General features: G+C 42.4%; 1 protein-coding gene and 1 long non-coding RNA gene across 34 annotated transcripts in view; one reads left to right on the top strand and one right to left on the bottom strand.

Annotated features, from left to right (window-relative positions):
- LOC147826143 (uncharacterized) overlaps nucleotides 1-16,214 on the top strand; it is a 26,210-nt gene extending 9,996 nt beyond the window's left edge. The window contains exons 4-5 of one of the 2 annotated variants that reach the window (XR_015439070.1): nucleotides 214-456; nucleotides 11,906-16,214. This is a non-coding gene — a long non-coding RNA (uncharacterized LOC147826143). Of the gene's footprint in view, nucleotides 1-213; nucleotides 1,409-11,905 lie in introns of those variants that run through there. The other variant, XR_015439069.1, reaches the window with a different exon arrangement.
- Pgbd1 (piggyBac transposable element derived 1) lies at nucleotides 2,694-22,687 on the bottom strand. Of its 32 annotated transcripts, none has more exons than XM_021260780.2 (9): nucleotides 22,340-22,684; nucleotides 21,107-21,250; nucleotides 20,103-20,225; nucleotides 18,721-19,191; nucleotides 17,503-17,640; nucleotides 16,560-16,634; nucleotides 10,051-10,174; nucleotides 9,420-9,477; nucleotides 2,694-4,501 (listed from the first exon to the last, which is right to left on the bottom strand). In XM_021260780.2, exons 4-9 carry the CDS (start codon nucleotides 19,114-19,116, stop codon nucleotides 2,941-2,943), a joined length of 2,352 nt encoding a protein of 783 aa, XP_021116439.1. In that variant the 5' UTR covers nucleotides 19,117-19,191; nucleotides 20,103-20,225; nucleotides 21,107-21,250; nucleotides 22,340-22,684; the 3' UTR covers nucleotides 2,694-2,940. The 32 variants fall into 32 exon arrangements, 20 of the variants coding, with proteins under 20 accessions (XP_021116439.1, XP_021116442.1, XP_021116450.1 ...); XM_021260783.2 differs by having other exon boundaries at nucleotides 18,721-19,130; XR_002396082.2 differs by lacking the exon at nucleotides 21,107-21,250 and adding an exon at nucleotides 6,352-6,501 and having other exon boundaries at nucleotides 4,322-4,501; nucleotides 22,340-22,687.

Below are 22,687 nucleotides of genomic sequence, written 5' to 3'. Positions count from 1 at the left end.
ACGGGCCATGCTGGAACCCTTTAGCCTTTGGGATAGTTCTCTCCTTCTGATCTCAACAATTCCGAAACATCTTTTCTAGACCTATCGTGCTGCTGCTTGTGTCCCCTCCCTTCAGTCCACAATAGACATGAATATTCAGTTTAATGTTTCCTTTGATTTATTCTGTCCTGCTCCAGTATGGGGAAAGGTTGACAGATTCTTTTTGTGTTTCAGACAAAGAATCCAAGGTTGAAATATGGAGACTAAGAGCAAGAAAATGGAGGAGGTGGTCTTAAAGCAGAAAACACCTGAAGTGAAATCCCTTTGACAGTCCCATCCAGCCTTCCAGACCAGAGCTCCAAATGTGACAGAGGCAGTCATGAGAACAAAGGCCTGCACGGTAAGTGCAGGAAAGGCTACCCTGTCAAGGGACCTCCGCATCTGCCTGAGCACATGCACCAGGAGGCTCCTAGCCTGGTAAGCACCTGCACACGTGTGCACAACCCTGTCGGGCCCAGCTCCACTCTAGCATCCAGGCACCACTGCTCAGGGCCAACTTGAGGAGACTGTGGCAGGCCTTCCTCAGGCTTCATGGGAGTCCAGCACTGGTGAGCGTGCTTGAGTCCTACAAGAGCATCCCGCAGCACCAGAGGCTCTGTGAGCACAGGTGTCCACCAACAGCTCAGTCACAAATCCAGTGCTTCCTAAGCATAAGTAAACTACCCCAGAAGTAGAAAAGCCAAAAAATAAAAACATCAAAAAAAAGCCCGTTCAGTAGTGTGATGGAAAGCCTTCAGGCAGAGCAGTGAGTAAGTTTAGAGGAATCAGTGGATGAATGAGAAAGAAGAAATGAAGAACTTAATTCTTACACCAGGAGTACATCTGTTACAATGAAAACTGTCTTCACTCCAAACTGGTATTTTACTGCTAGCAGTAGACAGGTACCACTAAATCTCTGTATTTTGTCTGATGCTGGGCATAGGGCCTTGCACATGCAAAGCTTTCTGCCACATAGCTACACCTCTAGATCCTAATAGTTTTAGAAGTTGCTATTTGTTGTACATCTCTTGCTACTAATTACCGTTTTTCCCCTCAAGGTTACTATATTAACTACTCTATAAGACAGTGTTTGAGGAGCACTGTACAGTGTCTGAAGTATCATGTTCATTGGTGGAACAAGGCACACAGTGATTGTCATCTTGGTTTACAAAGGTGTTGACCTCCTGTATCTCTCATGGGTAGATACGCCAAGCTATCAGATACTTCATTTGAAAACAGAAACAAATCCACTCTGGTGTATTTCATAAAGAATATCAGCACAAGAATAACTTACATGTTGAGTATTTTGAGTAGAATAGGTGAATCTGTGGCTCCATAAGCTACACATGGCTTACACTTACATGCATCTTTCCTTTCAGGTTGTCTAAATTGTGGCCCACAGGCCACTTGCCTTCTTTTTAATAAAAGTTATAATTAAATATATATATATATATATATATATATATATATATATATATATATATATATGGGCCAGGGATTTAGCTCAGTGTTTCTGCCGCCTGCCTCACAAGTGCAAGGTCTTGAGTTTGATCCCCAGTACAAAAAAAAAAAAAAATATATATATATATATATATATATATATACACACACACACACATATATACACATACATATATAAATTTGTGTGTGTGGATGTAAAAAGAAGTTTATTTACATAAAGCAAGCTTTATATATGATCCAAGACAATTTCTCCTATACAAGTGGCCCAGGCAAGCCAAAAAGTTGGAAACCCAGGTGAGAGCAATCTACCAATACTAGATTTCACCACCAAGAAATCACAAGTACTTGGGCCAGGGATTTAGCTCAGTGGTTCCGTTGCTTGCCTTGCAAGCACAAGGACCCGAGTTCGATCCCTGGTACCAAAAAACAACAACAAAAAAAACAAGTACTTTTTGGGTCATCACTGATCACCCTAGACTATCTCCTTAGGTGATTTGGACATGGGTTCCATGTCAACTGTTAACATTTTCTTTGATTCATGATGATTTGCTTCATATTTTATTCTGCTAAGTCACACAATCACAATAGGACATTCTTTTCACTTGAGCGTTCAAAACCACTTCTTCACATTTGGTTATTCCTTTATAGTGCTCTCCTCTGAGATTCATCCCTAGTCCTGCTCACATAGAATCCAATCCAGTTTTAATGAGTTCTCTGGCCTCCCATTACACACACACACCATACCAGAGATTGAACTCAGGACCTTGCACTTACCCAGGCAGGTGCGGCACCACTGCGCCACAACCCTGGCCCTTCCCATACCTTTCTGAGACAGGGTCTTACTGTGTAGCCCAAGTTGGCCTCAAATACTCAGTGATCCTCCTGCCTCAGGTAGGAGTGCATCTACTACAATGAAAATTGTCTTCACGCCAAACTTACTGTACTGCTAGCACTAGTCAGATGTCACTAAATCTGTGTATTTTTTGTATTAGTGCCTCATTTTTAGCTCAGAGGCACTATCTCTACTTTGGACTACAGACTCAGTGCCATTCTACAGTTACTATGATATTGCCTGCATTTTAAAATGACACTTGCTAGGGCTGGAGATGTAGCTCAGTGGCACTGCACCTACCTGGCAAGCTCAAGGTCCAGAGTCTGATTCCCAGTGGGGGAGGGACGGGGGTGGCACTTGCTAGAGAAAAATAAAGGGAGGGCAAGATTTCATTCTTTTAATGTACAAAATAATTCAACAAATGATTTCCAACATCCGAGACAAAATTAGACACAGAAAAAGTTACCACTGGAATTCAACATTTTCAGATAATTTTTAGTATTACTTAACAACTAAATGTGATTTTAAAAATAGCATTTAGTAATTACATTATACACATCAGATTTGCTTTGGTAGGGTTACTGTCTAATTCTTCTGGCTTTTTACTGTCTGCATTTTGTTCATCTGCCTTAATCTGACAGATCAGTGTTGTGTTCCAAGTAGAAATGTGCGACACATTTTCGGAATTCCAGGAAGTCTAAAGAGGTCCCCGGGTTAGAGACTCTGTGAAGATGCCATGCATTGTTCATGGCTATGTCAATCATGTAGCTCACCAAAATGGAGTACCATTTCTTGCTTCTTAACTTCACTCTATATTTGGAAATAATTTGATCCATTTTAGATACACCTTTCCTGCATTCCTCATATAATTTCACAATGGCTGGTTGACTTAGCTGAAGGATCTCATTGTCATCAGTGAAACCACTTATGCCACTGACCGGTTCTATCCCTACAGCATTGGAGCACAAACTGATAATGCCATTGCCATGCCAACGACACAGAATTATCTCATCATTTTCTTCTACTCGGAAATCAAAATACCCCCTCTTCATTTTTTTCATATGTTCTGCATTCATAATTGGACATTTTTCAGTCCTGTTTTCACGAATTGATCCAGTTGCCCTCACCCCTTTCTTCTTCAAGGCTGATATCAATTTCGTACTTGTAAAGAAGCTATCAAAACACAGATGGAAGGGATACTGGCCCTTCTCTAAAAGAACATCAGCAAAGTTCATCACTAGATTGCCACCTAACCCAAGGTCAAGATCCTTGTCTGCCTCCAAAGTTGATTCTTCTTGATAGGGCTCAAACCAAACCAGATAACCTTGTATGGTTGTACCACACCAGATTTTATAACCAATTCTAAGAGGCTTTCCATTCAGAAACTGGTCGGTATCAAAGCATTCACACATTGATTTACCAAAGCAATAATGTTCTTCTAGGGGAGCATATAAGAGGAAATTTTTATTCATTTGCCTTATGAGAGGTCTCAATTTTGAAAACTTATCTTTTTGATCTAGGTGATTATTATCTGCAAAATGGAGGTATGAAAAAATCAAGTCAAATCTGTCTTTTCTAATTGCATCTCTAACCAGGTTCTGATCAGCATCAGAGATCTCCCAATACATTCCCATTCTGGAACACCCTACAAATCCACTCCAAAGCAGTATACCAAACACACATCTCATTTCCTGAACTGTGACTTCCAAGTTGACATTTTTTTGAGAAGCATAATTATTTGTTTCATTAACAATCAAGTTGAATGTTTCATCATCAAAAAACAATTCAAAGAGCTCTACTGGGTTCAGTTTTTCACTCTTAAGGTTCAGAAGTCCAGAATCCAATGCTGACCAGCATGGAAATTTGGGATTAAGGTCTCTTTTAGTCCATCTCTTCTTTGGGGTGCCTACCACCTTCAGCTTCTTCTGAGTAGGCTGCGTGTCAGGCTCATTGTCGTCTTCCACAGCTGAGTCATCAGAAAACGCAAGGCCTTGAAGCAGTTCACTAACTCGAGCTTTGTCTTTTTTTCTCCCTTTTCGAGTAATGTCTCCTGCTGCATACTCCAAGGATGTGATGTGCATCCGGGCCCAGGAGTCACGGGGTGGGTGACGATCCACAGGATTATTAAAATTCAAGGCTGTCTTTCCGGGAAGAACGGCAGCACTACAAGGGATGTGCGGCACACAATCTCTGGGAAAGAAAAGAACATGCTACAAAAACCCCAAATCTCATTCCTCTACACAGGACAAACGTGAAGGACAGCAAGAGGGGTTAGTCTCACTTCTCGTTGTTTCCGTTGGGAAGACTGGGGTTAATTTTTCTGGCCTCTCTCTACCTCTCATTCACTCATGACCCAAGCAGTTGTTAAATCTGGGAGACTATACCAGGCCCCTCTAGCACAGCCCCTCCCCTCCCTCTGTCCTCTTTAGGAGCAGGATGCTCCTTGTCACCAGTGCAATAGACCGGCCTGAACAGGACGACAGCTGCACACTTCTGCCAGTGTGAGCCTATCTGGCTCTGCCCTGCCCCTGAACTGCTTCATGTAGTACAGCTAGTGTCAATAGGAACGTGAATTTCCAAAACTTTCTGTTTTAGCTAAATTCTTTTGGTACTGGGGATCAAACTAGGGACCTTGTGTTTGCGAGACAGGCACCAGAAGCACTGAGCTAAATCCGCAGCCCCCAAAACCTTCAGTTTTACTCCATACTCCCTGCCAACTGGTTCTTGGATAGGGGAGGTTGTTATGTCCTGGGCCTCCTCACAGAATTCTACCACAGAATTTCTGAACATGCAAGGACTTACCCTCTTAGTTTCATATTCATCTAAGTGGTATATTTCACTTAGGAAATGGAAAAGAAACTCACTGTACCTGAACTGATTGTGAAGAGATTTACAAAGAAGGAAGCTAAACTTAGGAGGATTAAAAGTACTATTTTACACAACTCCTTAGAAGACACAAGGGGGAAAACAGCAGTGAGAAAAAGCACGTTAACCTAATTTATACTAAATGTTTATTTACTAAAGCAGTAATCCTCAGGGCCGGGGATTTAGCTCAGTGGTTCCGCCGCCTGCCTTGCAAGCGCAAGGACCCAAGTTCAATCCCCAGTACCAAAAAATAAATAAATAAATAAAATAAAGCAGTCATCCTCTTGAGTGTCTTCAAGGTCTTTGTGCATACCTACTCAACTCCATCACAGGCTCCCAACATCATCAAGTCCAGGTATCTCCCTGAATCTGGTCAGCACACTGTGTTTTCACACTGTGCTGGAATCTGAACTCCAAGAGCTACAGTGCATTAATCCATTTCCCATTTAGGAAAACGGCAGTTCACTGCCAGAGTTTATTTAATTGTACATAAACACACACTTTGAGGCTGAAACAAATCTAACTTTTCATTGAAAAAAATAAACTATAAAACTTGGTTTTGGAGTTATTTCTAAACAGAATTTGTTTCTAATCATAGGGTAACAGAAATGCATACGATGATCAGTATTTAATAAATTTTTTTGTGCCTGATAAATTTCAAACCATGGAACACCAGAAAACAGAATATCACATTCTGTACAAAAATAGCACATTTATCTCCAAATCTTGCCATCATTGTAGTGCAAGCAGCAAACTTTGCAGCGACCAACTGTATCCTGTTTTCCTGATGTTGGTGGTATGCTCTTGGGGAAATGTCTTCCAGATAGGTGAATAAGTGTGGTATCAGAGCATGGACAACTTGGAAGAGGCTGCCCTGGCTTGTGATCCTGCTCCAGCATTCCTTAGTCAGTCTGAAGTTTACATAGCTGATTCTTGTGCTCAGGATTGTTGAACAAGATTTAGGAGTTCAGCAATGTAATGTTTAGAAGGTGGCAAAAGAATTTGGTATACCAAACCTTGTGCCTTTTGCGCTCAGTTGGATGAAAGTTAAACATCCATTCAGCTGAGCTCATTGGTCTCACTCTCGTTATATTAACAATGGCTCTTTAGTTTTCACTGCTGCCATCTATTTCAATCACAGTATTGTTGCAGAATGTTGACAGAACTGTTACTACCTTTTTGTCAAACCATTTCAGTGACACAAATTCATCACAGAATCTGGCTTACAGTCGTCCCCTTGGCAATCCTTTTTTTTAGATCATTTGGCATCTTTTCTGTTCAAAGGAGCTGTCCCAATTGCCTCAGTCCTGTTTTGATACAATTCTCTGAAAAGTATAGGAGACGTATAAACATTACCGAGGAAGACACAGTATCCTTAGATAGCTATCCTTCATAGCCAAGAAGGTCACTGACCAATGTAAGAACAATGTGAATACTTTCACACCGTCAGCTGAATCTCAAATTCATAAGGGTCCTGTGTAAATAAGTGCCTCGCTCACTGGCTGTCACAAAATGCATATGGCTTTGATGAACAAATCCTGTTCATTTCGTCAGGCTATACCGCTCCGTAGCTAACAACCTCTTGAAGAGCACCAATTCATCAACTACAGCATTTCTGTTGGAGTATACCCAGTTGAAAACTTACAAGAAAGTCAAACAGATTTGATCTTCTGCAATGAAGTCTGAGCCTTTGATTGGCCAGCAGATATGGAAGAGTTGTTGACAAAATCCAGACAGTAAAGCAAATGTAAAAACCTTTTACCAGTCATAATTTGCTTGAGATAAGGCATATCCAAAAGAGATACTGTTGACCAAAACATCTCCAGCTCAGGTTTCTACAGAATACCTCGCAGTAACATTATTACAAAAAAGACATTCAATTCGTTATTGTCAGTGTCTTCCAATTTAGCCATTCCAAATATCCCTCTGGACCAGGTGGTTCTGCAGCCAATAAGGCAGCCTGGGAATTTGTTTCACTCATGATTTTTCAAACTAATTCCTCAGTAGTTCAATATTTTGAAGAGTTCAAAATACTGCAGTGGGTCAGAAGTATCTGACATCAACTTTTCTGCCAGGTATGCTGGTAAAGTCACACCTCTGACATGGAATTATAACATGAGCTGACCATTTATTTCAAAGTGCAACCCAAGTTAGGTGATGTGGGGCTATTTCCAACAGATTCTGAATTGGACAGGGGCCTTACCATATTACCTTATGAACCACTATCCAAAAATTCATCAGAATTATCTACTTTGGAAAAATTAGATTCATCAAATGAATCTTTAGCTGACAACTGTTTGAGAACAATGTTAACATCACATGTAGAAATGCTACATTTTCTGGGATTTGACATTTTCAGCAATTAAGAATCTGCAAATTTCCTAAGTGGAAATATCACTACTAAAACCAGAATCCTATAAATAATGTATTTTGTTCCCAAAGGCTATCCATACATTAAAGTGATCCAAAAATAATAAGAAAAATGCAGTATTAGGGGGCAAATTTGAGGGGTTAGGTTAGGCCTATAATCTACAAGTTATCTCACACCCACAAGTGCCATTGTGGAACACTCTTGAGGCAAATGGGAAACGGGTTAAGCCTGATACGATACGGTATGGGAAGGATCTGGGAGTGGGAAATGGGATAAGGAAGTGGGCCGGGAAGGGACCAGAAGAGAGGTGTGGATCTGCAGGTGGCTGGATCGCTGACACAGGCAGAGTCACTACACCACACCCACGGCCTACCCCCAGGCATTTTGTTATGTGAAAGAGCAAGGTATATTTATTATGTTTAGTTGCAGTAGGGACTGAACCCAAGGCCTGAAACATGCTAGGTAATCATTACAGCACCTCCCTATATTTCCAATCCTTTTAAAGTTGTACTTGTATTCATTTTCTGTGGTACTGAGTTACATATTTAGTCCCCTTTTTTTGGTACCGGGGATCGAACTCAGGACCTTGTGCTCGAAAGGCAGGTGCTGGCTACACTGGGCTAAGTCCCCGGCCCATTTAGTCCTTTTCCTTGCAGAGAGGCCTCACTGTGCAGCCCAAGCAGCACACCTCAACAGCCTTCTTTGAGACAAGGTCTTACTCAGTGTAAACTGAGCTGCAACCTGCAATCTTTTTGTTTTTTTCTGTCGGTGGTACCAGGGATCCACATCAGGCCCTTGCGCTTTTGAGGCAGGTGGCGGCACCACTGAGCTAATCCCCACCCCAAAACCTGCAATCTTACTGGCTCTGTCTCCTGAGTCTGCTACCATGCCCTGGGTGATATCTTCTTCTTACAGCAGTGTGAATCATGGTTTCAGACCCATGTCTAGTCTCCAGTTATAGCCCTGTGCTTAGTCACCAAACACCGTGCCTCTTCCTTTAGTAGAACAGGGCTCTGATTAATGAAATTAATTAAAAATTTCAATTCTCTTATTAAACTTGAAAGAGATTTCCATTTTAGGGACTGATGGTGTAGCTCAGTGGTAGAGTGCATGGTGAGGTCCTGGGTTCAATTCCTAAAATCAAAATAAATAAATGAATGAATGATTTAGCTTCCTGTTTTCCCTAAGACAGTCATCAATGAGGAGAATTCATTTCCTCACCACACTCCTGCTTCCCCTTCAGGCTAATTAGCCCATGTTGTTTTGTCCCCTTTTCTCCAGTCTCTGATAAGTTAATGGCCTCACAAGAGGCCACCCCGCTGCCTAGGACTTGGTCCCTCCCTTTCTGCTGTACAGGTATCTATGTTACACTTAGCTTGTTCCCACAACCAACACCATGAAGCACCTACTCCTGCCATTTCTTGTCAGCTTTCCTTTGGATTTTTTCCATGTATCCTGATGGAGTTTGAAAACACCTACATTTGTGTTCTCCAAGCCCTCTTCCTATGGTAATGTTTCTTCCTTAACTTTCACAGCAGCTTCCCTGGCAGCCTTTACTGTCATCTAAACTCTTTGCATTCTGGCTTCTCCATTTATGTCTCCAAGAAAATGCAAGGAAGCACAAGGTAGAATAACTGAGCAGGACAGAGGGTAGGTTTCTGGAGGTAGCTGTGTGCGTCAGTTCTAAGTTTTGTGTAACTGTTATGTATTGACAGGGCATCTTAGTGCAGGCCTCCATAATCACACAAGGGAGAGTGGCATTCTCTTTTCTTATTTATTCAGGGCAGCAGACGGTGACATAATGGTTTCCCTAGCTCCAGTCTAATTTCTTCTGTCTGCAGGAATAGGCCACTTAGGACCACAGGCACTCACCTGCTGGGTACTTCTGAGGTCTTGACACCTGGTCCTATTTCTTCACAGGTGTTTTGCTCTACATTAAACAAAATACCTTTTGTTACCATTTCTTAAATAACACATTAATTATTTAAATAACATCTGTTCCATGAATTTAGAAAAAACAATCTCTAGGGAAGGGAACTGACAGGCATGTCAGGTACAATCCTATGAAATGTGGCACAGTATGGAAAGGGTGCACTTGGGGACAGGACCAGCTGGGCAGAGTGCTCAGCAGAGCAGAGCATGAAACAGCACCTCTTCTGAGGGACAGAGGGGCCAGGCAGAGGTATTCACATGGCTTCCAAGATAAAGAGATACCTGAGAATGACAAATTACCTGGAACTCTTCATGGGCAAGAAAAAGAAAAGGAGTCAAAGGAGACGACTCCAAGGGGGAGAGATATTCAGTGAAGATCACAAGAATCAGTAACTTAGGCGATTAGAGGCAAAAGATAACATTAGTAGGAAGGGTACAAAATAGTAAGGGCCGAGAGAAGTCTGAGATAGAGCCCTCAGAAGGGAGAGCAGGGGAGGGCCCACAGGTGGTGTGGGTTCCCAAGAGCCCAGCCAAGGTCAGTGAAGGGGACCAGGCAGAGGCCTGTGCTTACTCATCAGGCCTGTAGCCGTCTCCTGAGCCGAGTTCCCACAGAGGTTCCTTGGAGCCAGACTCAGACGTGGCCACTCTACCAGTGCAGAAGCCTGGGCTGGCTCTTCCTCAGTCTTCACCGACATCTAAAAGGAAAACATGGCCTCCTGGCTTCACTGTGGCAGAGATGCAGGTCTAGTTGTAAGGGGTGCTGAGTATCTCACTGAACAGATGGTACCAAGCACACAGGGCACTCAACTTTCTAGTGTAACAATGACGAGACCAGCTCATGCCAATGCTACCGGAGGCTGAGGCCAGATTCAAGGCCTGGAAGAGCCCCACACTACAACAAGGCCCAGTAACCAACAGGCCTTTCACATGGCCGGCCGGACAAAGCCTACACTCAGTGTGAACCAGATACAACTGAGGATAAGAATCATGAGGAGTTTCATGGAATGATACTGAAAAAACAGTAATTTAAGAGTATTTCACAGAAGAAAGCTTAGATGAAGAAAAGATACTGTCACAAAAGCTGACTCACTACAGCTGTCCTCACTGATTTAATAGCATTTCTTACTTCAAGATGGTATTTCACTTACTGTACATATAACTAGAATGACTACAAATATATAATGGAGGAGTCTGGAGACTCCTTTTAACAGATATGGAACTTAATGTAAATTCAGAGATTACACAAATTTCACTCATAAAGATTATTCAAAGCCAGCAATGACGTATGTTAGAAAACTTGTACACCGTAATTATTTGTTTTGGGGGTTGTCTATAGTTTCACACTTATATGACATTATCCTGGAAGGTCCACCACACGGCTTATTAACCTCTTACTTTTGTTTCATTTTTCAGTCTACTCTCTCTTTTCACTGACTTACACTGCTGCTTTTCCCAGACTAGATGGCTGTTTTGATGAGAAGAGGGTTTCGAGGCAGATGAAGCTTTCTCTTTACCTCAACATCACCCCATTCTGAACTGTAAAACATTATTTTGATACTAAAAAGCCTACCTCATTTAAATACTATCATCCCTCCTTATGACCTCTTTATCAATTGGTGACTTTCCTTGAAATCTACATTGGTTTCCTAGGGCTCTGAAAGCACAACTTTGAGAGACTGAAACAGCAGAAATGTATCCTCTGTTAAGGTATGTGCAAGGCTCTGCTCTCTCCCTGAAATCTGCAGGGAGGCTCCTGGCCTTTCTCACCTTCTGGTGCTCACTGTCAACCCGAGGCTCAGGGCTGTGGATGCATCGTGTGGATGGCTGGTGCAGTTGTCCCCTCACATCCTCGCTGCCTTTCTCTTGACTTGGCCTTCACACAAGCCCACCTGCCACTGTACTGTGGAGCCACCCTAATCCAGCATGACCTCACTCAAATTATTATATCCACAAAGAGCCTAGTGCCCAATCAGGTCCTACCAAGAAGTACCTGGGGTTAGGTCTTTGAGGGAACAGAATATAATCCACATCTTAGCCTTACTTTAAATAAAGTTATTTCCTTCTTTCGATCTGGCCTTTTTCTTATCTGACTCAGTACTAGTTTTTATCCACTGCTCACCTACACCTCTACCCTTTGATCTTCCTGGACCAATGATCTTAGTCTTCTTTAATGCAGACTCACTGATTATACATCAGTGCAAGCATCTAAGCACTCTGTTATTTCCACAGGTACAGTCATGTCCAAGCATTCTACCTTATGAAATACACACTTTTAAATAATATAAATCAGTAAAAAAAAAAAACACAAAAAAATTACCAAAAAATATAAATCACTTTTTCTTTGCTTTTATGTTCCATTTAAGGCAATGACACTGACATTTAAAATGTGTATAAGCAGGTTTCATTTTCCACGCATTCCTTTTCAGAAGGAAGTGTTGACCAGGAACAGGAGTCATTAGGTCTGATGGGACTAAGACCATACAGAGGCACAGAGACTGAAGAGCTGCCATGAGGATGATGTCCTCAGGAAACGGATGTGGCAACAGTGTGCACCAGGATGTAAACGGTAAAGAATTTATTTATACTTTGCAGTGCTGTGGATAAAACCAGGGCCCCATGCAAGGCAGGCCAGTGCTCTACTCCTGAGCCACAATTTAAAAAGGGTCAAAATAACCAAAAAAAATTAAAAAGCCACCAAGAGAATATGGAGGTAAAACGAAAAGTGTCAGGGAAGATGGCAGAGTGGTGAACAGCAGACAAATAGCATCTGAGATTCGGTGTCCAGATGCTGGAATATACCAACATGAGGAAGAGAAGGAGGGACGTGAGTCCCTGGGACCCCACAAAGATCTGAAGCGAGAACTGATGCCCACAGGGAGAGCAAGGAGAGAGACTTCAACAAAGGAGCTGGCAAGCAGCACTTCCTCCCTGATCCCTGACACACCGGTTGGGAGGTCAGCTCACACCTACAGACACACTGTGACTACTGGCAAGCCCAGAGGCCTCCCCGGAGAAACACTCCAGTGGAACCGAGCAGTGGACACAGGGCTGCAATGGCTGGTGAGTTATTCAGGTGTAGACTCTCCCCAGAAGAGGGTGACTGGCTGGTACCATCCTGCAGACGGGCCAAATGAGCCTGGAAATGAGAGCAGCTGCGGGCTGGCTCCACTGGGATGAAGTGGACAGAAGGTCAAGGAGCCCAGTTCACACCAGCAGGGCACCAAGATCAAGGCAGGAGACACTGAACAAGCTGGGTTCAGCCTCAGCCACAAACGAGCCTGGGCTTCAGAACTAAAGGTGCAGGCTTCCTGGGACTATCCGTTACTCTGCTCTAAACGTGCAGCCGCATTGCTGGAATTCATTAGCATGGGTCTGGGCTCTGTGTGCCCAATTTGTCTACCAGCGAATACCTTGAAATGGACATTTTTTTGTTGTTTTCGTTTTTTCTTTTTGTTTTTATTTTTATGTGTGAACACTTTCTAGTTTTTTTGTTGTTCTATTCTGCTCCTATTTTCATTTCATTTTCTATTTCCTTCCTGTTTTCTTCATCAGTTCCCCAAAGTTTGCATAATTTTCCTTTGTATTCCAGTCTTGCTTCTCATTCCTATTTTTCTATTTCTCTATTTTTCCCCACTAACCATTTTTAAATGTTCTCTCCTGAGGGTAAAATTATCATACCAAGGGCATACTTACTGTATACAATTTTTGGGTTTGTATTAGATTTTGTTACATAACTACAAATGTAGTTCATAATGGTAAAGGTGGCAAATCAGGTTACCACCGTTTGTCATTTTCTAGGCTGTATCTGATGCCACCGTTATTGCTGATTGTTCTACTTTTGCCAAGGTGACATTATTGTTTTAATCAGTTGTTCTTCCTGGTCCACCAAAACTGAGATTGCCTAAGAGTCATAAACAATACTATATCCCAGTGCCAAAATAACAGAGACTAGGCCAAATAGGCAGAAACTTCTCATCCCCAATAAATTGAAGAGGTAGGATTTTCTAACAGACTCAAAACCCAAAAGCCAGCTACAACTAGAAGACATCTTTACTCATTTCCTAAGAGTTCTAAATACTACCAATAAAGCTACTTGCAAAACACAATTTACAAGCATCAACCCAGGAACTAAAATAAAAAGGAACAAAGAAAATGAGAAGACACTTAAGCAAGATACAACCCATGGAGCAATGAGGTGGAACAATTTTAAACTCATGCACCTGCACTTTGAAGTGATAACAGCAGAAGTAACAAAGCCAATGAATGAGGCTCTAGAAAAAAAATCAAATCAGAAAGTTTTTCAGATAACTTCAGAGATGATGACCATAATGCAAGACATGATTAGTCACTCTAGAGCAGACAGATTAAAAAAAAAATTGAAGAGTTTAGGAAAATGATGAAATCCATGAACACCCAACATAGGAAAGAAATGGAATCCATGAAAGAGACTCAAACAGATATCCAGCAGATTAAAAATTCCATTTAAAGTATATGCAGCAGAATGAGCCAATGTGAGGACAGAATATCAGACTGTGGTTAGTGATCATGAAAAAAAAAACTCTTAAAAATAGTAAGGGACCATGAAAAATCAATACAATAACTGCTAGATGATGCAAAGAAGAATAATATAAGATTCACTGGAGTCAATTAGAAAACAGGTGATAGGGCCAGAGATGTAGCTCAGTGGCACCAAGCCTGCCTGGCAAGTGCAAGGTCCTGAGTTTGATCCCCGGTACCAAGGGGGGGGGGGAAGAGGGAGATAGCGCAAATGATATTTTTTTAAAAACCTGTTCATAGAAGTAATGGCAAAAAACTTACCAATCAGGGAAAAAGAATTTAACACACAGATAAGTGAGACATATAGAACTCCAATTAGTCATGATGAAAAAAAAATCTACACCAAGGAACATAACAGTCAAGATTCTAGAAATTCAACACAAGAAAACAACATCGAAAGCTGTTATAAAAAAATAAACAAATCATCTATAAAGGTAAGCCCATCAGAATCACAGAAGACATACCCTCAAGTCAAGGAAAACTTGGAGCAAAGTATTTCAAGCCCGAAAAGAAAACAACCTCCAACCCAGATTGATGGACCCCACAAAACTTTCTTTTAAAACTGATGGAAAAATAAGATACTTCCATGACAAAGAACATATGAAGAAATTCATGACTACCAAACAAGCACTGAAAAATTTTCTAAAGGACATTAGAGAAACAGGTAAAAGCACTACAGCTCCATGAACTCCAACAGAATGAATCCACCAGGCAAGGTAAGGAATTAAACGGGGGAAAAAAGGGAACCAACAACAGGAAAATAACATGACAAGGACAAGTCAATATGTATCAGTTATAACCATCAATCTAAATAGTCTCAATTCATCAATCAAAAAGAACAGACTGGCAGAATGGATCAAGAAGCAAGATCCAACAATATGCTGCATACAAGGAACATATGTGATTCAAAAAGATTCACAGAATGAAAGTCAAGGGATGGAAAACAATATTCCATGTGACAGGAACCCAGAAAAAGCAGAGATAGCTATTCTATTTGTAGACAAAGTGGATTTCAAGCCAAAACTGATTAAGAGAGACAAAGAAGGTCATTATATCCTTGTAAAGGGAATAATCCAACAGGAAGGGATAACAATCATAAATATATATGGACCAAACACCAGTGTACCAAATTATATAAAACAAATAATAACAGATACTAAAAATCAAATAAGCTGGGCTGGGGATTTACCTCAGCGGCACCGCGCCTGCCTCACAAGCACAAGGTTCTGAGTTTGATCCCCAGTACCAAAGGAAAAAAAAATCAAATATGCACTAATACAATGGTAATGGGAGACTCAATACCACACTGTCACAAATAGATCAACTAGACAAAAAAATCAATGAAGAAATATCAGAACTGAACCAAACTTCTGAACAAATGGACTTAGTAATGTCTACAGTGTTCCACCCAACATCAGAATATTCTTCTCAGCTGCACATGGGACATTCTCCAAAACAGACCATATACTAGCTCATAGAACATGCTTAAGTAAATGCAAAGGAATTGAAATTATCTAATGCATATTATCAGACTACAGTGTAATGAAATTTATAATAGCAAAATCTTAGAAACAGCCCAAATGCCCATCAATGGACAAATGGATAAAGAAGATGTGGTTTTGTAAAACAGAATACTATTCTGACACAAAGAAGGATAAGTTTGAAATATTTCTAGCTAAATGGATGCATCTTAAGATGTTATTCTTAAAAAAAAAAAAAGATGATATTCTTAAGTGAGATAAATTGGACACACATATTTAAGTACCTTATTGTTTGTCTGGTGTGAGAAGCCAAAAGTGGAAATAAGGACCAAAATGTATAATAAATATTGGGAAATGGAAAAAAAATGTTTCAAGGAGAAGGGGAATAAAGGAGCAGGGAGGGAGAAAGCAAAGAAAGGACAGGGGAAAAAAGGAATAGAAGGAAGAAATGGAAACAAAGCTTTTGTAAATAAGCGAAGGAAGAGAGGTCAAATGGAGGGGGAATGGGGAAAAAAAGATGCATCATGTACAGGTACAAATTCTCCATGATAAATGTTATCATTATATGTATCTAAAATGTACCAATAGAGGTTTTGCTTCCAAAACAAAAGTGTCAATTTCTTGAAAAAAATGTAAGTTTGTTTTAGATGTACAGAATTTCCCCAAGTGTTATATGGGTATATGCTGAACCCAGAATATAAAGGACAACAACTTATTGTTGACAATAGGTTGAAGTCCTCAGGCTGGAGAGAGAAACCATAGACCCCCAAAAGAGAAATTATCAATCATTCTGCATCAAATGAATGCAAACTGAAACCAAAGGCCAAACCCCACCCCTCACTCTCAAACAGAGTGCCTCCCATACATGGGGTAAGAGGAGGAAACAGGAGACCAAGTTCTTGTGACATTCATTCTAAGACAACGTGAACGTGGAAGACACACGCGCCAGAAAGGCTCTCAGATGAGGAATGTGGGCAGAAAAGGGCAAAGGGCAGATGAAGGAGGAGGGGCTGTACTTCAGTTCCCACAGCTGTCCGCTCACCTGGACCCAGGGCGGGCTACACTCAGGCTCTTCTGCCTTCTCTCTAGAGCTTTCTTCCTGGAGAAAGGTTGGTCCCTGGGGAGCAAACCCTCGCTAGAGTAGTCAAGAATCCTAAGTGAGACATGATAGGCTTTGAAGTGTCCTGTTTGTGACCCAGCACCCCAAACCTTGTATTTGCTAAATATCCAAACTAAGATGCAGGTCTCACTGTCTGAGTCTGAAAGTACTGTGATTCTTCATGCTACCAAAAACTCAAAAGATTCTAAAATTTTAGGGTCTCCATTCACAGAAATGAGCAGCATTTATGAATTTACAAGGTGCTTAATAATGATAAATTTTTACATACATAAAGAAAAATTAAATTCACAGGTATAAATAAAGTAAGGAGAGGAAGAAGCTGGTGATGAGCACTTTGGGTAGTGCAGCACAAAATCCACTACAGCCTACCTTTGAGCCACTCTATCTTTACTGACACTGGTCAAGGGCATATACTTGAAGTTCTAGAAAAGAAGTTCTGGAGACCAAATGTATAGCATGCTGACTATAGTTAATAATATATTGCATACTTGATTTTTTACAAAAAAATGGTAAGAGAATCTCTATGTGACCTACGTAGGCCTTGAACTTCTGGCCTCCAGGGGTCCATTCTCCTACCTTAGCCTTTTGGGAAGCTGGAACAATGGTGTGTGTCACTGTGCCCAGCTTCATACTTGACTCTTCCTGAAAGGTGTCAAGTATGCTTACCACACACACATGCACACAGATATAACTGTGAGGTGACAGATGTGTTCAGCAGCTGGTGGCAGTCACCTCACAGTGTAAACAAAAATAAGAAACACAACTTGAGGACATACACAATCAACTTTCCACTAAGAAGTGGTGTATCTCTTGCTGGCCTGCTCCTCTGTCCTCATTAACTCACCCTGTGGCACTCACCACTCACTTCTTGGGGGAGCTGTGGAGGTTCGCTTGGCAGGGTGGTTACCCTGGGAAGGAGCTGGAGGCTGTGACTCTCCAAAGAGGCTCCTTGATAGTCTGTCACCACTAGGTGCATATCTTGTTCCTGAATGTAGAAAGAGGCCTGGAGACAAAAAGATTCACCTTGAAAAGGCATCCTGGTGGGAACCAGAGCAAACAACTGTTAGGACTTCCCTAGCGAAACCTAGAACAAGCCTCACTCAATTCTGTAAAGCAGGAGCAAGTGGACACATTCGTTCATTCATTTGGCAAATAAGGGCTTACGTGCCTGACAGGAGCTGGCCCCTATTCCATAGCAAGGCCGGTAAGAAAGGCAAAGGTTCCTCCACATACACACAAAGCCAGAATGCCTGAACCAGTGGGTAAAGGCTTAGTGAGGACTAGGACACTGTCTCAAAATGTTTCCCACAAGGTAAATAGTAATTACAAAGGGGAAACAGTAACTTTCTAGTGAGCCAGTCTGAGAGGCACTACCAGGACCTCATCAGTAATGGGAGAAACCATCACCATGTTCCTCCTGAAAACACAACATCACCTCTGTGGTAGATACTCTCTTCAAGATGTGCAACCTGGATCTAGTCAGGAGAAAATAGCAACTAAATGTGATGATGACTTATTTCCCAAATGAAAGGAAATACTGCCATAAAGAACAGTAATGGGGTAATATGGCAAAATGTGGGCAGGACTAGGGTTATATGATATATCATGATAATTTAATTTCCCTAAATTTGATAATTATATTTTGGTTTTATAAGAGAATGTCTTTGCTCTTCAGACATTAACACCAAAATGTTTAAAGATAAAGGGACAGACTGTCTGCAATTCATTCTGAAATGCTTCAGGAAAAAAAATACGTGTGTGTACACACACACACACACACACACACACACACACACACACACACACACACACACACACACACACACACACACACACACACACACACACACACACACACACACACACACACACACACAGGAAGGACTTGCTTTACAGGAGCACGGGATGGGGCACATCATGAGACAAGCGTTAGCACCTGGGGAATCTGGCTGACGCATCCGCAGGCGTTCTGCACACTGTTCTCCCAATGTATCCGTAAGTTAAAAATTATCTCAAAATAAAAAGTTAGAGATTAAGAGACACACATCCTCCCTTTCTTCTCCAGCGCCACCCCACCCATCACCTGCTGTCCTGTGTCTCCACGTCCTGCTGCTAGATTCTCCAGCACTCTCACGGCCTCCTCCCCACTCTGCAGAGGATACATCTGCACCCAGGCCTGCAGCTCCCCGGGCAGGACGGCCAGGAACTGCTCCAGCACCAGCAGCTCCAGGATCTGCTCCTTGCTGTGCATTTCTGGCCGCAACCACTGACGGCAGAGCTCCCGGAGTTGAGCCAAAGCCTCCCGGGGCCCAGGAGCCTGTTGGTAGCAGAACTGCCGGAACTGCAGTCGGCAGAGTTCCTGAGTGCGGGAGCTCTGCTCCTGTGAGCCATACGCCTGCTCGCAGGTGGTGTCTTCTATCTTCACTTTCAGGATACTGTGTTCATTTTCAGAAATGGAGCCCGGCAAACCTTCATACATGTTGAGCTTAGAAGCTAGAGAAAAGGTCACTTGGCTGAGTTCTATACTTCAGAAATGTTTTTTCCAAATGTTCATCTAAAGCATAAGAATTGAGGCACAATATTCAAATCACAGAGCTCCAAAGCTGTATGTAATACATTTTTGTCCCCAGTACAGGTCACACTCAAAAGCTGAGCCTGCTTGCCTCTACTGTACATGCACTGAATCAGAGGTACATTGTGATTATGAAGAGGCTAAACCCAGAGGTAAGGGAGGTAGGATACGAGGGGAGAAGGGTTAACAGGAAGAATGCTTGAGCAGGGAATGTAATCCCAGCACTTGGGTAGATAGTGAGTTCAAGGTCAGCCTACTACACAGTGAGATGCTATCTCAAAAAAATCCAAACTCAAATCTTTATCTGGCTCCACTTCGCCTTTCACACTCTGACCAACATCTTACTTTGTTTCTTGTTTGGTTTTCAGTACCAGTGGATGAACTCAGGCAGGGCCTTCCCACTGAGCTATCTCCTATTTCCTTTTGTGAGACAAAGTCTCACTGAGTTATCCAGACTGGGCTCAAACTTGTGAACCTCCTGCGTCAGCCTTACATAATGCTGGGATTCCAGGCTGCGCCACCACACTTAGCTCTGACTCCTATCCTGAAACATCACCAGGATGCTTCCAGGTGTAGGCCTGTCCTGCACCATAATTTGAACAAATCCCAACTGAACCATATAGTCCATTAAAGCTCCACTCAGTCTGTATCTCTCCATTTCTAATGATGGCACCATCTTCCATGCATCAGGTTTAATACCAGACCCCAATTTAATTTAATTATCTCTGAATACAGATAATTCCACAGAATCCCTAAGCTATTCCTCTCTTTTAATTTCCTTATCACTGTTCCATTCACTGTAAAAACACTTTTCTATGTGGTATTCCTTGAATACCTATTCTATCGTTGGATTAATAGTTTCTAAAGGACAATTCTGGACACATCCAACATACCTCCTGTTATATTGTGAAATATGTGTTGGTACTTGTCCCTGTTTTCTCACATACAACTCTTAAAATCTTTGAAATCTTCAAATAAGTGTCTGCTTAGGTGGTTTCAGGCCAGGATCTGGTCACCTAAAGGAACAAAGCAGGATTACAGGGTTGGGACTTTCAGGTCCTCCTTACAACCTCCTGGGAGGAGGGAGGAACTGAAAATTAAGTTGACGACCAACAGATAATAATTTAATTGATCATACCTAGTAACAAAGCCTACATAAAATCCCCAAAAAAGTGTTTATGAAGCTTCTAGATAGCTAGATGTGCAAAGTTCCTGATGGCTGGTGTGTGCACAAGGCATAGAAGCTCTTTGTGCCTTAACCTCTGTCCTACACAACTCTTCATCTGTATCCTCTGTAATATCCTTAATAATACACCAGTAAACATAAAGCTTTCCCCTGTGTTCTGTGAGCTCAAGTAGGAGGCAGTAGGAACAGTCAGCCAGTCAGAAGCACAGCTAAAACAATCTGGGGCTTCTGACTGACAAGAGAGGGATAGTTTCCTGAGACTGAGCCCTTGAACTGTAGGATATAACCGGACTGAACAAGGGGATACCCTGTAAAGAATGTTTCATGCAGTTAGCTTATAAATAAGGCAGCTAGCTAGGGGAAGGGCCTGAGATAGAGTTGGGTGACCAACCATATTGATAAAAATTAAAATAAGAATAGACAGTCCACTTGGACTTTGGATCAAGGACAAACTTCCTCAGGCAACCTGGAATGCAGCCCACACCCTACAAAAGGGAGGTATAGCCACTCTCTACAAAGCTCCTGAGTTTTGAGGAATTTAAAATGAAAAATAATCAGTTTGTTCTCTAAAATCTCAGTTTCCTTTAAACCCTGTATGCTTAGGAACTGGGTTAGAAGCCCAAGTTTCAATTAGTCATTTTAAGTCCACAAAGCCACCCACACTGATTAGGTGGCCAGTAAACAACTGAGCATTTCCTGAGTTCTGCTTACCTACAATTAGGTCTGGACTGAAGGTAATGAGGCCACTCAGGACCCTCCTGAAAACCTAGGAGCTAGTCTTAATTCCAACACAACTTTCCTGATTTCCATCTTTGGTTCCTGACTTCATTCTAAGGTAGCATAGAAGAAATAAAGCTGGGTAGAAAGGAAAAAAAGAAATCAAGATATTTTAAATTTTACTTTAAAGAAAAACTGCAGCCTCAGAACACAAGCCTGATTTATTCACAATTTTTTTCCTTCTCCCCAAACAGCTAACCTGGGCAACTCCCTTTCAGTTGCAAAGGGGTCTCTTCCTTTTTATTTGGAAATGGAACTTTTTAGCCATGAACAGACCACCCTTTTGACATTTTCCATAGGCATAGACAGACCACTATCTCACTAGGGGTGGACCATCCTCTCTGACCCACTAAGACTAAGACTAAAACTAAAACTAAGACCAAGACTACAGATAATCGAATTCCATAGATTTCCACCTAAAACATAAAACAAATAAAAGCTCCCAATTGTGCTGTGCCTTACTGAGCACTTGAATTCCACTCTTGAGTGCATCCTATCCTTATTATTCCTCTTTTACTGATGCGTCCTGAAAATCCTTTATCCATGACAGGAGTCAGCAAATCTGCCTACTTATTTTAAAGGGATGGGTTAAATTCCTTATTTCCGCCTCAGGGACTCTCGGACCTAGCCCATGACAGCGACAATTCCTCGATGTGGTGTGACCGCGAACTGAGCACATCGTACTTCTAACAGGCTGGGAGTTATTTTCCCTGCCAAAACCCATTAACTGCTTGCCTGGGAGCGCGGGGGTGGGGATCGCTACACCTACTGAGGACATAAGTCTTGTACATTCACTGTTGTGGTGTGAGAGCAGAGAAACTTTTCAAAAAAATAAGTTTCAAATACTCCATGAATTACATTCAAACTCCTCGGGATCTGCGCTTTACTGGGTTGTACTGGTTTGTCACTCGATTTACTGAGGACCTCATTATTTTCGAGGACTAAAGCTAGATCTGGAAGAAAAGGTAGAGTTCTTCCCTTCAAGAAAACCATGGTCTTACCAAATTCCTGGAGTCACTGCCATGTTGACTACTCAAATTCTTCCCACCCACTTTTCACGCCCAGGATCATCCTTCTAATGTAAAGTCCCACGCCCCAGCCCCGAGCCTGATGTGCGCATGGGGAAAGTGTGCTGACCTCGCCACCATCGCGGCAAACTGCACCCACCTCCCTCGCTGTCCGCGTTGCTGTCCGCGTTCCGCAACAGAGACCGCTGGCCTCCCGCAGCCCGCGGAGAGCTCTTCCAGGACGCCCGGCCGGCGCGCCTGGTACTCTGCGGACACTGCTGGACTTCTCGCGGGCTTCAGGTGCCTGTGCAGAGACGCCGGGGACCGGGACTCAAACCGGAGAGCGCTTCCCGGCGCGGGGCTCAGAGCGAGGCGTTTCCTGTGAGGGAGAAGGCGGTAGACGCACTTCCTACTCCTGGCTGGGTTCGGAAGGGCCCTTCCTGCGCCGGAGCTGGACGCCATTCCTCTCGCCGGGCCTCCAGCCCTACGGTTTCCGGCGGCTCCCGTG

Source organism: Heterocephalus glaber, unplaced genomic scaffold, assembly GCF_053883595.1.
Source record: "Heterocephalus glaber isolate CG9 unplaced genomic scaffold, H.glaber_assembly_v1.0 deba00001472, whole genome shotgun sequence".
NCBI lineage: Eukaryota > Metazoa > Chordata > Mammalia > Rodentia > Bathyergidae > Heterocephalus > Heterocephalus glaber.
This window is presented reverse-complemented; position numbering and strand designations above follow the sequence as displayed.

Bases quoted from the DNA above. Each gene is read 5' to 3' on its own strand.
- Pgbd1 (XM_021260781.2), bottom strand. From the start codon at position 19,116: ATGTATGAAGGTTTGCCGGGCTCCATTTCTGAAAATGAACACAGTATC. The intron at 17,641-18,720 runs GTGATGGGTGGG...TTTTGTCTCCAG, and splicing joins GTGGAGACACAGGACAGCAG to GCCTCTTTCTACATTCAGGA. The intron at 16,635-17,502 runs GTGAGTGGTGAG...TTTGCTCCCCAG, and splicing joins CTCCACAGCTCCCCCAAGAA to GGACCAACCTTTCTCCAGGA.